Source organism: Crocodylus siamensis, chromosome 8, assembly GCF_052110815.1.
Source record: "Crocodylus siamensis isolate JL-2025a chromosome 8, ASM5211081v1, whole genome shotgun sequence".
Classification (NCBI taxonomy): Eukaryota; Metazoa; Chordata; order Crocodylia; family Crocodylidae; genus Crocodylus; species Crocodylus siamensis.
Window position 1 is genome coordinate 15008464 of NC_143402.1, and position 14100 is coordinate 15022563.

At 42.9% G+C, this 14100-nt stretch overlaps 1 protein-coding gene across 2 annotated transcripts in view; it reads right to left on the reverse strand.

The window, feature by feature from the left end:
* Positions 1-14100, reverse strand: part of COL4A6 (collagen type IV alpha 6 chain) — a 186241-nt gene that overhangs the window by 21087 nt on the left and 151054 nt on the right. Inside the window, exons 21-28 of one of the 2 annotated variants that reach the window (XM_090060070.1) lie at positions 12743-12903; positions 11789-11968; positions 10133-10316; positions 8860-8913; positions 4431-4502; positions 3949-4056; positions 2603-2824; positions 2250-2411 (exon numbers count right to left, since the gene is read on the reverse strand). In XM_090060070.1, coding sequence (XP_089916196.1) covers positions 2250-2411; positions 2603-2824; positions 3949-4056; positions 4431-4502; positions 8860-8913; positions 10133-10316; positions 11789-11968; positions 12743-12903 — 1143 coding nt within the window. The remainder of the gene's footprint in view (positions 1-2249; positions 2412-2602; positions 2825-3948; positions 4057-4430; positions 4503-8859; positions 8914-10132; positions 10317-11788; positions 11969-12742; positions 12904-14100) is intronic. The other variant, XM_090060071.1, reaches the window with a different exon arrangement.

The window sequence follows — 14100 nt, forward strand, 5'->3', positions numbered from 1 at the left end:
TATGCAACCTGCATGGCATGTGGCTCCCAGCTGCCGAGAAGTTTGACTGCCCTGCTGTAAAGTATCTTACAGACCAGCCTCTTCTACTAAACACGTAGGCCCCAAAACAGGCAGAGGATGCTATAAGGGAAGATTCCATGTAGTACAGCGAAGAACCACTAGTACATTCAAGGATAGGTGTTGGCAATTATTTAGAGTGAAGGGCTGCTTAACAAGTTTTGGCGAGCTGTTGAGAGCCACAGACTGACGAGGTGCCCTGCCCCCTGGTTGCCATCTTGGGACCAGAAATCCCAGCCCCTAACCCCTGACCTTTGCCACCAGAAGTACTCCTTTTGGGAAGGTCGTTTGTTATCTCGGAACCAGAAAAAAATCAAATTATATACTAAAAAAATCAAACATTGACAATAGCATCATTTGATTTTATTTAAAAAATGTTTTTGTCATAATTTGTATGTGTTTTGTTGCGTATATGGAGATGATTGCATAATAGCTCAAAAGGAAGTCTTACTCTTGTATACTGTGGGTGGGGAAGTGTAGAAGGGTAAGGTTGGGTGGGTATGGGGCTTGTAGAGGGCTATAGGTGTGTGTGTGGATGTGTGTGTTTGTGGGGATGTGGGGTTGTATATGGATATGGATGGATGGGTAAAGGAAGTTTGTGGGGGAGTATTTGTGGGGATGTGTGGGTGTGTGTGTGGGTGGGTATGGGGTTTGTGGCGGGGTATCGCTGCATTTGTGTGTGGTGGGATGTGTGTAGCAATGCATGGGGCTCCCCCCAGATGTGCGTGGGTATGTATGAGGGAGGGTGTGGGTGGGTGCAGTGTTTGTGGAGTGCATGACTGTGTATGGGGGAGGGTGTGGTTGTGGGGTTTACAAGTATGGTGGGGCGTGCATAGGAGCCCCCTGCACAGCCTGGACCCAACCCACTCTGCACTGCCCACCTGTGGTGCATCCTGCTGCTCCCTGGGCAGGCAGCAGGGCTGGAGTGGCTCCACAGCTGGACTGACTTTCTAGGCAGCCCAGGTAGCAGCAGTTCCTTCTGGCTGCTGCTGCCACTGGCCCCAGCCCCACGGTACCAGTGGAGACCTGCGCTGCACACCCCGACCCCGCATGCTCCACCCCTGCTCCAGACTTGCCTGCCCAGGCTCAGAAGCTGCAGCATGGGACAGAAGCTGTTGCTCAGTGCTGGGGGAGAAGCGGCCTCTCCCCCATGCTGCTGCTGCTGCTTCCTGGTATAGCCTCCCAGAGTCTGCACCACGCTGGGCTGCCCTGTATTTGCTCTGTGCTGCCACCACTAGGCAGCCCAGCATTGGCTCCTAGAAGCTATTTCACAAACTGCCAGCAGCTTTTACCCTGCGCTGAGCAGCAGCTTCTGTCCCATGCTGCTGCTGCTGAAGCCAGGCAGGTGAGCCTGGAGGAAGTATGGGGTCAAGGCTGTGTAGTGTGGGTCCCTGCTGGTACCGTGGAGTTGGGACCAGCGGTAGTGGCAGCAACTAGAAGGAGCCACTGCCATCCAGGCTGCCTGGAAAGGCAGTCCAACTGTGGAGCCACCCCAGCTCTGCTGCGTGCACAGGGGGCAGCAGGACGTGCCACTGCCAGACAGTGCCTGGGTCAGGCGGGACTGAGAGGACCCACCACATGCTGGACAAAGACTCAGTGGAGGCCAGATCCAGCCCACAGACCATATTTTGCCCACTCCGATCAAGAGCCTTTTGCCCCCATTAAGGAAAGAAGAATCATAGTGGTCTTTCCCCGTGCCCCAGGTGATACAGAATGTATAGCATTTGTATTAAGAAACTCAGCGATTTTCAGCCTATTGCTGTCAGGAGGATTTCACCTTCTGAGAAGAGTCACTGTCTAATGATTTGTTATAGTTTAGAAATTAAATCACAAAGTGGAAAATGAAGATTATTAGCTAGTCATTTCGCAAATAAGGACACTATGATCCACAAGTCAGACACAACTTCTGGGTCAGGAACCAATAGCAAGCGCCACTGCTACCCTGTGCCCGACAGTCCTGGTCATGGAAAAATCATGGTAAGTTTAAGATGCTTTACTCTCTCTTACCCCACTTACAGCTAGCACCATAATGGCCCCATTTCCAGGTGGGAGAGGTCTAACCCACATGCCCAAATCCTGCACTCAGTTATACCCATCCATTTGCACTGGGAAGTAACCAAGGTTAGCATGGCAACTCTATTAAAATCTGGCTTAATACCATGGTGCTTGAATTTACTAAAGACATTACATACCTGGTGATCCTGTGAGGCCAACTGTTCCAACTGTCCCTGGTTTTCCTTTAATGCCAAATGGACCCCCGGGTCCAGGAGGTCCTCGCACTCCAACAATGCCCGGAAGGCCAGGATTACCCTGTTCGCCCTTAATGCCCAGTAAGCCTGGCCTTCCATCCACACCTGGAAACAGAGTCAGGACATGACTGTACCGTGAGAATAGGGCTGTAATGTTTTCATTTTAAAAAATCTCAGAGTTGTACTAGCTTCTCAGTAAACGCAGAACTAAAAGCAGCTCCAAAACATAGAAAAACTGGACTCTCACATGTATTAGGAAGTGTAAAATTTTATAAACCAACAGCAATGGTGCTCACCTTTCAGTCCAGGAAATCCAGGTTCCCCGGCAAGCCCTTTATCTCCTGGGAATCCAGGCACCCCAGGCTCACCTAGAGCTCCACTTTCAGCATCAAACACTTCACCAAGGGCTCCTTTTGCACCTGCTAATCCTGGGGTTCCTGCCTTTCCAGGTAAGCCATCTGTCCCATCAAGTCCTGGAAGTCCCCGTGGGCCCTGATCTCCTCGGATCCCAGGAAAGCCTTGAACAAGAAGCCAACAGAATGCACAGCAGAAGGAAAGAATATCCACTCTCATTGGCACGTTTAACCAAATATTTTTTTGGTTTCATATAGAAAAAAATTTGTCTGAAAACTAAAGAAAGGCTTAAGTTTGGAATATTTAGGAGGAAAATAGAGAGAAAGAACGGAAAATAATGCAGTTATTCTAAATGAAATTGAAGTTCAGGAGTATTTTGAGGCTGCAATGCTTATACAGCCACAAACACCAGCTTTTTCTTCTACTTTAGGAGCATACCAATCCAGTGCATGAAAAAGCCATTACTTAAGTGTCTGGACTACAGCCAACTGGATCTATCACCCCCATCTCACTAGTAAGGGCTAGAAGCCACATGTTGTAGCTGCACTTGTTCATCCAATCGGTCTCAGTTGTGTCTAGATATTACCCAGAAACCCCTGCTTCCCAATGCCAGCACCAGGCATTGTGAAACAGGTGCTTCAGAAGTCTTTGAATTAATTGGTACAACAATGGTGGGGAATCATGAAACAAAATGACACTATTAACAGTGTTGCTCTGTGGTCTTGCTAAACTGCAGGAAGGAAAAAAACACTTGCTCATTTAATTCAACTACAATAATTTCTTCAATTCCTTTGGACAAACCTGCAGGGAATGGGTCAGATAAGTCTGCAGTCTTCTCCACAAAAACAGACAGGCAGAAGAGAAACAAAATTTAAAAATCTCCCCTTATGAATTTGTGCCTGTTGTGCGTGCCACATTGCTTTGTATTCTGACTTACAACTATTGCTAGATCACAGTACCTGAAGAGTCCCACGCTTTGTATGAAGATTCTCAGCACTGTATGGGGCTACCATGCGACTGAGGAAGCCACTCAAAATTGAGGATGCTTAAAAGCTGATTTCCTACTAAAGTTAGTGCTCACAGAACACCTGGTAGTGGGTTGTGGAGAACTATAGAAAACTTCTCTTAAATAACAGTGATTCCACCTGGAGAGGTCAGTGGTTTGAACCATTCCTGAGTTGAAGCAGGTAGAAGAGGGGCTGTTTTATGCAAAAATGTGAGATCTCTTATAATTAACTATTGTACAGCTAAAAAGACAATTAAGGAACTTGGAGAACTTCTCTCTTACCTGGAACACCTGGTGGTCCTACTAACCCAGGAGAACCTAGTTGTCCTTTTGATCCATATAATCCAGGCTGGCCTGAAATACCTGGAAATCCTTTGCTGCCTTTGCGACCTGCAGATAAAGAAAATCAATTCATTTAAGGGTATGTGTTCATATCATTGCCAAGAGAATTACACCATCTTCCGCCAAGCTAACCTTCAAATACTTATCTACTGAACTAAGGTTAGCTATCCCCAAAGCCACGATCAGCTGCATGAACAGAAGAGAAGAATCTGAAATGACACTGACTGTTGCAGAATTCAGAGTGGTGGCCCATATAGATCATATGGCTTTTGTGGGACTCAACCCCAGCAACTCTGGAAGAAACGCAATCCCCTTTTAATCAAGCTATTGTGATAGCTATTGTTTAGCAGTGATTCAATTGCAGACTTTATCCTCCCAGCCAGTCAGAGGATACAGACTGTAAAACACTCTCAGTTCCATACCTGGTAATCCTGGGTGGCCCGGAGATCCAGGGTTACCAAATGCTCCAGGAAAAACACAGGGTAAGGTGATACCTAGAAAAAAAAAATGTAGTGAAGGTGTCTCCCTTTCAGTTTAGTGGATTAGAGTCAGACCATTTAGTGCCCACGTGTCCTCTACAGACTACAAAGCAAGCACTGTGCACAGCATATTCACATCTCCCAGCGTGCAATGCTGCCTCAGCAAAGGACTGTAGGGTGATCATATCCAATAGCGGAGATGCTTTAAGAACACTGATGATAAACTATAGAGGTCTAGGTTGGGTTTGGCACAGGACTGAGAACTAGGTGTTTCTGGTGCCATAAACATTAATGTAGACCAAATTATACTACTGACTGTACAATGCACGTTGAAAAGTCCCTGCCCCAAATAACTTACAGTCTAGGGATCGGTTCATTTTTAAGCTAGTGGGAGCTAGTGGGTGATCAGAACTTCAGACAACGTATTTATTGGATGCTTAACTATATAAAATACACCTCAAATAAAATATCAATATAGGAGCCAAAACTGGGACATAGATTTGTTTTTGTGAACAATCTTAGCCTTTGCTCTGTTTGTTCTTTCTGCTGAGCCATTCCACAGGTATAAACTAGAGCTAGCAGTTCCTCTGCAAATTCTGCTTCTTTAGCTGGAGTACTGCATCCAGTTTTGGGCTCCACAATTCGAAAAGGATGTGGAGAAGCTTGAGAGAGTCCACAGATGAGCCACATGCATGATCAGATGTCAGGAAAACAGATCTTATGACGAGAGGATGAGAGCTATGGGACTTTTCAGCCTAGAAAAGCGCAGGCTCAGGGGTGACCTGATGGCTGCCTATACGTTTATCAGGGGTGCTCACCAGGATGTGGGGGAACGTCTGTTCACCAGAGCGCCCCAAGGGATGATGAGGTCGAACGGTCATAAACTTCTCCAAGACCTTTTCAGGCTGGACGTAAGGAAGAACTTCTTTACTGTCCGAGCCCCCAAAGTCTGGAATAGCCTGCCGTTGGCGGTGGTTCAAACACCTACTTTGAATGCCTTCAAGAGAAATCTGGATATTTATGTTGGTGGGATCCTAAGACCCCCAGCTGACTTCCTGCCCCTGGGGCAGAGGGCTGGATTCAATGATCTTCTGAGGTCCCTTCCCACTCTAATAGCTATGAAGTCCATGAAGTCCACAGGATTCTCCTATTGGCAGTCAGTCAGTCAGTCTGAAAAATCATCATGTGGCTCAGCTGCTGATTTATTAGGTAGCAAATAAGAATCAGCAGCTGCAAATCTCATTCCACAGCTTCCATTTCTCATAGATTAAGGCACTCTAAAGTGGTTACATAATGATTAGATCATTATGCTCAATGACTAGTCATCAATGGCTTAAAGTCTAATTGGGAGGAGATATCAAGTGCAGTTCTCCAGGGGCCTGTCCTGGGTCTGATATTCTTCAACATTTTCATTAATGATTTGGATGATAGGCCTGAGGGCATGCTTGGAAAATCTGTGGATGACACCAAGTTGGGCACAGTTTCAGGCACTCTGAAGGATAGGAGTAGGATCCATAATGGATTAGGATAATGGTTCAGAATCAACCAGATGAAATTCAACATGGACAAGTGCAAAATCCTACACTTGGGATACAATAATTGTATGCAAAAATACAGGATGGGGAATGTGACTGGTCAGGCTTCAGTACTGAGAAGGACCTAGGGGTTACAGTAGAACATAAGCTAAATACAAGCCAATAGTATGCTTTAGTTGTAAAAAAAAGCCAGCAGTATTATATCGGGTTATATTAATAGCAACGTCACTGGAAAATAAAGGAAGCAATTCTTCTGCACTTATCCAGTAGTGGGGAGGCCTCACCCTCAGAGTACTATGTACAGTTTTGGGCCCCACATTTCAAGAAGGATGTGGACCAACTGGAGAGTCCAGAGGAAAGCAACAAAATTAGAGAGATAATTTCTGAAGGAAGGTAGAAAGGGCTTGAGTTATTTAGTTTGGGGGAAGAGAAAAGAAAATGTGGGGAGGATTTGATAACAGTCTTCAAATACCTTAGGGACAATTACAGAGGGGATAGAGATGGGCATTTTCTCTGTGGCTGTAAAGAACAAGACTGGGATCAATGGTCTCAAGCTGCAACAGAGGAAAAAACTAGGGCAACCTAAATGTCCTAAAACCAATAAAAATGGTAACTTAACGGATTTTAAAATTGGTTGCGTCTAAACTGGGCTTGTTCACCAAAACCCTGTGGAGTGCTATCAAGAGAGTTTGGCAAAGGCCCGGTGAAACAAGCTTATTTCAAGGGAATTCTGGAATCATGGGTCACATCCAAACCAGAGACAGAATACTTCAATGATTTGGGGATTTTGATTCACATGGTCAGGAAGAGGGAACCCCTACCCCCCAATCACAAATGCTAGCTAATCAGAAGCTCCTGAAGCTGGTGACAGATCATGACTTCAGCATGAAGAACTGAGCAAAGCAAATGAGATCTGCTGAACAGGCAGAAGTCAACCTTTGACAGGTGCTAATACACTTGGGCTTGGGACATTGCTGTGCATGTACATCATGATGCACAACATCAGATGTTCTGCTTTGATTCTGGAGGACCAAAAGTCAGTGCTTGTTTCGTTACTTTTACTTTGAAGTGAGGCACCGTTTGATAAGACTTAATTTGTGACTCATTTTGCTCTCATGCTGGTGCTGTCTTAAAAAAACAGCCATTGCTCACTCTACATGGTAAAACAGCTCACACCAGCCTAATTTTTACTTAAAAGAGGCTGAGAGAGAGGAGAACCTGATTGTTGCACCATAACACTCACTGTGCTGACTGTACTGAGGTATATTTAACAAGAGATGATTTGGATAAGTTAATTGTTAGAGCATAGAAACTCTTAAAAACTGCTCCCACTGCCCAGAATCTGGCATTCTGCCTTCCTGAGCCTGATTCCACAAGCTTTGAAATAAAGCAAATTAAAATCCATTTCTGACATTGCCTCCAGTCATGGTTGAATGAGGAATGACATTTTTTGAAAATGAGAGAATCCAGTGCAGCATCTGGCACAGGAAGGGCAGTTTAATTAATATGTCTATGCAAAACACATGGCTCTATGGGCCCACTGATGTGAACTTCCAGGAAATTACAGTGCACAGTACACCATTCAATATTTTATGCTACTTGCCTACAGCAGGTAGATAATACAATGGAAAGGTTATTTGTTTATTTGTGGTAAGTGAAGGGTGATGGTAATAAATTAATGATAGGGTTTTTTACCGAATCCTGGAGTCTAATAGCCCGATCAGATGAGCAGGGCTTAGTGTTTTCTAGTTCCGTAATGCTATATGTTATTACAATGCAGACAATGGCATCCCAAAGCCGGTGAAACAAATCTATTAAAACTACATTGGAAGGTCCTTGGGACTTAACGGTAAGTGATAAATGAGTAATCCAATCACATTTCTGAGCAATTTCATAACACTGCCCACAAGCAAGTCAGAAGTTTTTTTACCCACACTCCATGTCCTTACTTGTCTGAAATGGGCATTTCTGGCAATTTGTATAATTAAAAAGAGTGAGTGGCACTACTCACTTGAGTAGGGATTACTCAGATGTACAAGTAAATGTATATTTTAAAACTCTCACCCATTATAACTGCATGTTATGCAATCTTAAATTCCTTGTTGTTGCCTTTGACCAGCTAACTTCAATAGATCAATGTCTCTTTAAAAATGTTGTCTTCAAAATAAGGCCTTCCAATGTGTGTAGCATAATCAGCAGTTATTCCTTCCCACATCTTTTAATGCTAGATGAAACTTAAAATCAAAGGATCTTTGTAACAGAAGCAAATGATTTCCTAGCAGTGAAGACATGTTTTACTTACAGTTTTCTCACACATCTCTGTGAAGGTGTAAATTGAGTTGGCTAACGACTTATTCACACTTTTTCTATATAGTCTGACTAAAAATACTCTTCTACAAAAAGCCATTCATTGTTAGCAAGGCTTCGATGAAACACTCATAATATACTGAATTCTGGTACATCTTACACGATCCCCAGTATTCATGATGCTGTGCATGTCAGTGCATGAAGCATTCTACTTCCAGCTGTTTTATGATATAATCTGATTTAGCCATTGTAAGAGACATTTTAATAAGCAGAGGCATAATAAGTGCATATAGTTATGGGTTAGCAGACTTTTTGACATTTAGCACATAGCATTGGCTGGTGGAAAAATTATTTGGTAAGTTCCAGTGGGATGCCAATGTTGGTTGCTATAACTCAGCCTGTTACAACAGCCAAGGGTGACAGTGATACTATAATAATATGCCATTCAGTATGTCTGTGTCTGTGCAATGATGGGAAGAACAGCAATCTTCCCATTGCTATTCTGGCAACCACTGAGGCCTAGCTCTCACCTCCCTCTGTGTCTAAGACTCCTTTACCAACCTCCTCACCGCAGCAGCAGTCACCTATACCAGTCAAGCAAAGGAGCACATGTTAAACAAAGTCAGAAAACCCACAGAACTGAAAGCATTTTTTTTTAAATCTACAGGCCAAACATATTCACAGACATTTCTTAAATATACACAGTAAACTTGCCACATTGGCTTTAGCTCCTGGACTGTAGCTGGAAGAATAATTGTGTTCAGTTAAATGTCATTTTTGCAGTGACCTGTGTTTTGGGGAAAAATACATATGCAGTGATATTATGCCTGTGAATATATTAAGTTGTATTACTAATATGGTAAGTATTACCAAAATAGAATGTTAAATATACACAAAGTGGAAAACATATTAAAAAGCAGTAGCAGAAAAAGAAAAGATATTGCTTTGGTTAAAATTATCTTTGAAAAGCCAACATTCAAATATAGAAATAGGGAATATTTCTGTACAAGCATTTGCTTGCAAGACCATTCTCCAAACTCTAGCAAAAAGATTACATGCAAATCCTTTGGAGCTCAGACAACATCTTGTATCTGAACCGTGACCTAAGAAGCCCTAGTTTACGAGGCTCTTATCAGGCAATTAAATGTACCTGGCAGTGTGGTTACACTTAATGTACCAAAATAAAGAAAGCTTCTTCCCTGGACAATTTAAACTGCACACATCATTTATATTACTTGATGAATATAGCCAGGATTTAGTTAGTCAAAAGTGAGCCCTGTATCTGTTACCTTGAGCATTTCTGTTTACTGTCTCTTTCACATGTTTCCCTCTCGTATACTGAACTCTGTATTATTATATGAAGCTTTTCTCAATTAAATTAAACAGCGATTTTAAAGAGTGATTCAGAAAGCACAGGCTCTACTGAATTAATCCTTACTGATAATACAGTATCCTGTTCTATTTAAAAGTTCATGTTAACCACACTCCTAATCACCATAGGTTTTCTGCTGGTTTAAAAATGGTTCTTGTACAGCAGTTAAATCTTGTACCTTTATTTACACAAGCAGTTCATACTCTTTAAGCAATCTCATCAGTTTCAGTAGGACTACTTGGGTAAGCAAGAACTGCAAGCTAATGTCTGACAAGCCTACAGACCATGCACCATCAATTTAAAAACCACCATTCAGTTTATTATTTTACAAATTTAGTAAGGGAATTCAGCTAGGGACTGAAGTGTTTGCTTAGCTGGTTGATAGAAGACTGAAACTATTAAACATAAGAGTAAGTCCCTGAAAAACCTACCTGGAGGACCTGGAAGACCTGGCTGTCCTGGAAATCCATCTATTCCTGGGTCACCTGGAGGCCCTCGAACTCCAATAGGACCTGGGAAACCAATGCCAGGAAGACCACTCTCCCCACGACGGCCTTTGGGACCAGGTAATCCTGGCAGACCTTTTTCACCCAGAAAACCTGGGCCGTCATCACCCTACACATAGCAAAGACAGGGACAGATGAAAACAAAATACTATATAGAATGATTGAACCTTGCCATCATTTCAAACTGTGTGTCAAAATTTGGTTGGTTATTTTGTGCTGTTCCAAGTAACTGCATTTGACCTTGTGGTACTAACAAGGAAGGCGCCAGTCTAAATGTTTAGCAGCAAGTTTCAAGGGCATTTCAGAAAGTGCATGGAAATCTTGTAAATTCAGCAGTCATTGCCATTTCAAACTGCAGGACAATTATTACTACATAAAACACTGAGCAATGCATTATGTTTGCCCCAGGAGTAGTAGTATCCATTTAGAAATTTGTTTGCTTATTAATCTCTTTCTAACTAAACAAATCATCACATTTTTTGTTTTAATATTTGATTTAATTATGAAGGCAGCATCTTTTGTTTTTACCAATGACAAAATACAGAACAAAAGTAGAACCTGTCTCTTTAAAATTGCAAGACACTCAGACTCCCAGACAGAGTTTATCTCATGGCAGAATAACTGGAGCCGTGCAGAGCAGCTATTATTAATCCTGAAGATGACAGAAATTCCTGGGAGGACGGCAGCCTTTAGAATGGCTTTTCTTTTAACAAAGTGTTCTGATTAACATGTATAGCAGCATGCAAGTACACATAAATCATCCAAATGGGTACTTCGAATTCCAGCCCATATCTGACTCCCACTTTGTAACCTTCATCTCCCTGGCTTCACTTTGTCTGTTGTGGGAGCAGTGGCTGGAAAGTTTTCAGAGAAAGTAAGAATCCTTTAAAAACTCATACAGCGTATGCACCTTGCAGTTCAGCATTGAGTTAGACACTACGTGGGAACACATAATTGTAATTGTAAGTGGTAGCATAAGCAAGCCCTAGGTAGCTGGCCTAACAAAGCATACAATCTGGTACCCAGAAACCCCAGGAGGAACAAAATCAGGCCCATAATACTGATAAACATATTTCCATTCCCTCTCTATACTACTATCAATAATATCTTAGCTCCTACATGTAACTGCTATGGTAATATAGGCAAGTCCCTTACGGAGTGCATAGAATTCTTCATCTGTTCCCTTGCAAAGGCAACCAGGAGTTGGGAGTGCTTTACCTAAACTTAGCACTGGAATTTGTACGCTGCTTTACTCAGCCCAGACTTGTCACTCTCTAACCAAAACATTAGAGCAGGTGCTGCTGCTGAGACGCATCAAACCCAGGGTTTGTGAGCTATGCTTTCCTTTCCAGACATACGAGCAATTACTTGGCATGATCACGTCTCCCTCATTAGGAAGACATCAAAGGGAATCTTTCTATACTGTATCAGTACATGAATATAGTGAAAAGTTTTAACTCTCTGGTGACGTGTAACAGGGTTTGCCATGACTAACAAGTCACCTTTTTTCCTGTAATTCCTTCTCCTCCACATCATAGTTTTGAAGCACTCTTGATTCTTGCCACATAAATATGAACTTACTGGAGGTCCTGGTCGACCTGGCAAGCCTGGGAGACCATCTTGGCCTGGAGTTCCTGGGATACCAGAAGGTCCTCTAGGTCCTATCACACCAGGAGCCCCCCGGATACCACCATCTGTTGTAAAATATGGCTCCCCTTTTTCTCCCTTGGGACCTGGAGGACCTGGTTGTCCAGATGAAGCCTGTAGGCAGAAAGATTAAAAACAGGCACATAAACTTACACAGAGAAGTATTTATTGTATAGTAGCACTGTAGTATTATTGTTGCTGTGATAGTTGAGGGAATATTCAGAAAAAGTTTTGCATGGTAATATCTTTTACTGGACCACCTATGTAGTTGGGAAAGATCTTGGACAAACTTTTGGGTACAAAATGTCATCCAGGTTATCTTTCCCAAACCAGAGAAATGGCATTTGTGCTCCAAGAATTTGTCCTACATCTCTCCCAACCACATATATGGTCCGTTAAAAATACCACCAAAGAGGTCTTGGTTTATGCTGTATACAAAAGTCAGGGTTGGTGGGGAATCACGGGAGGGCACACAGTGACTTGTTACGGAAAGCATTCTACCAAGTCTCTTCTCCCCTTAAATATTATATTAAATATGAATTAAAAGAATTCCAGGAAATTTGTGAACGATTCAATCAAGTTCCTATAGCTTTATGCACAACCGGTCCAGAGCTCATCCAGGGTTATCTTCCTGGCGGTGTACGAGGCTATACGCACTGTGCCTTCAGCAGCTGAATAAGAAGTTCACAGAATCCCTCCTTTGTATTCTCTGCAGCTTTAGCATCTTCCCACAAATCAAACTGTTCTTGCTTTTTTACCCAGGCAAGCAGGAAAAATTATTTTCAGTGATTCTCCTAGTTTCAACTTAGTCAATGGCAGCCAGTAGGACATGAACAAACTTTTTTCCCACCCCTTGAATTGGTGGAGACTAGCGAAACCCTGACTTACCACTGGGCCTCGTGGCCCTGGGACACCCACTGTGCCTGAATCTCCCCTGGAGCCCTTTGGTCCAGGTCTGCCAGGACTTCCTGGTAAACCTGGAAGGCCTATTTCACCTCTAGGGCCAGGTATGCTTACTCCTCCATCACAAGCACAATCACCCGGTTCTCCTGGAAAACAAAGAGGGAAATCCCCAAACTCAGTACTACGTGTATAAAGGTTTCATTTTGCATTGAGATGATCTAAGAAAAGTCCTAAACTGAACAATGGAAAGAGGTCTTTAGGTCTTGACTGCTTGGACCTTCCTCCATTACCTTCCACAGGTCAATAGTAACAAGTGGTAAAACAGCAGAGAACCAGGTCTCATTCTACTCAGATTCATATTCTATGTTAACATTGCAGTGTCCACATGCTTTTCAGTAGCACCCTGAGCAAAGTAATTAACATATGTTACATGGTGTCCGTTCTCTTCTACAGCAGGATGCACATCTTGCATTTTTTAATATATATGATAGAGAAGGTAAGCCAAGTGCTCTCACCTATAGCACTGCAGTTCTCTTTAATTCCAGTAAAATTAAAAGATATCCATTTAAGTCAAGTCTGAATCAATGTCACAGATCCAATCAATCCAAACAATTGATGAAATGTGCATCCAGGTCTTAACTTCATTGTTAGCCCCTTGCTCTAGCCTTTAGCACAGGCTAAAACCAAAACATAAGTGCTTAAAGTACATAGGAAAGTTGAATGATAATATATATGACCACCGTATTAGGATCTAAATTACAAGAAGGCAGCTTGGGATCTGATTTAAGTAACAGTAAATGTAAGGCACACCATCTTGAAAGACTTTAAAACATGGAGCCCTTGGAGCTCATTATGATGATGCATTTCTGCTTGTCAGCTTAAATGGGAATGTAGCAAAACATGACTTCTCTGGCACTGTTAGTCTCTGTGTACTTCCAGGTTATCAGTGCAGTAGGTTTCTTTACCTGGCATTAACAACTACGAACAGAATTGCTTTGTTTTTTCCAGATATCCCCTATAGCAGGGATGGGCAATTATTCCAGGTGGAGGGCCACTTAACGAGCTTTGGTAAGCTGTCAAGGACCTCATCGGTAGTCCCACCCCTTGACAGTTACCTGCCCCCTGGTTGCCATATTTGGGACTGGAAGTCCTGCCCCCATAACCCCTGACCTTTGCCACCAGAAGTCCCTCCCCTTCCCCCTGGAAATATTCTTTAAGGGAGGGGAAGGTTGCTGTCTTGGAACCAGAAAAAACCCAAATCATAGACTAGAAGTCAAACACCTACTATGACATACTTTAATTTTTACTACAAAAATATTTGTCGTGATTTGCGTTTCCATACT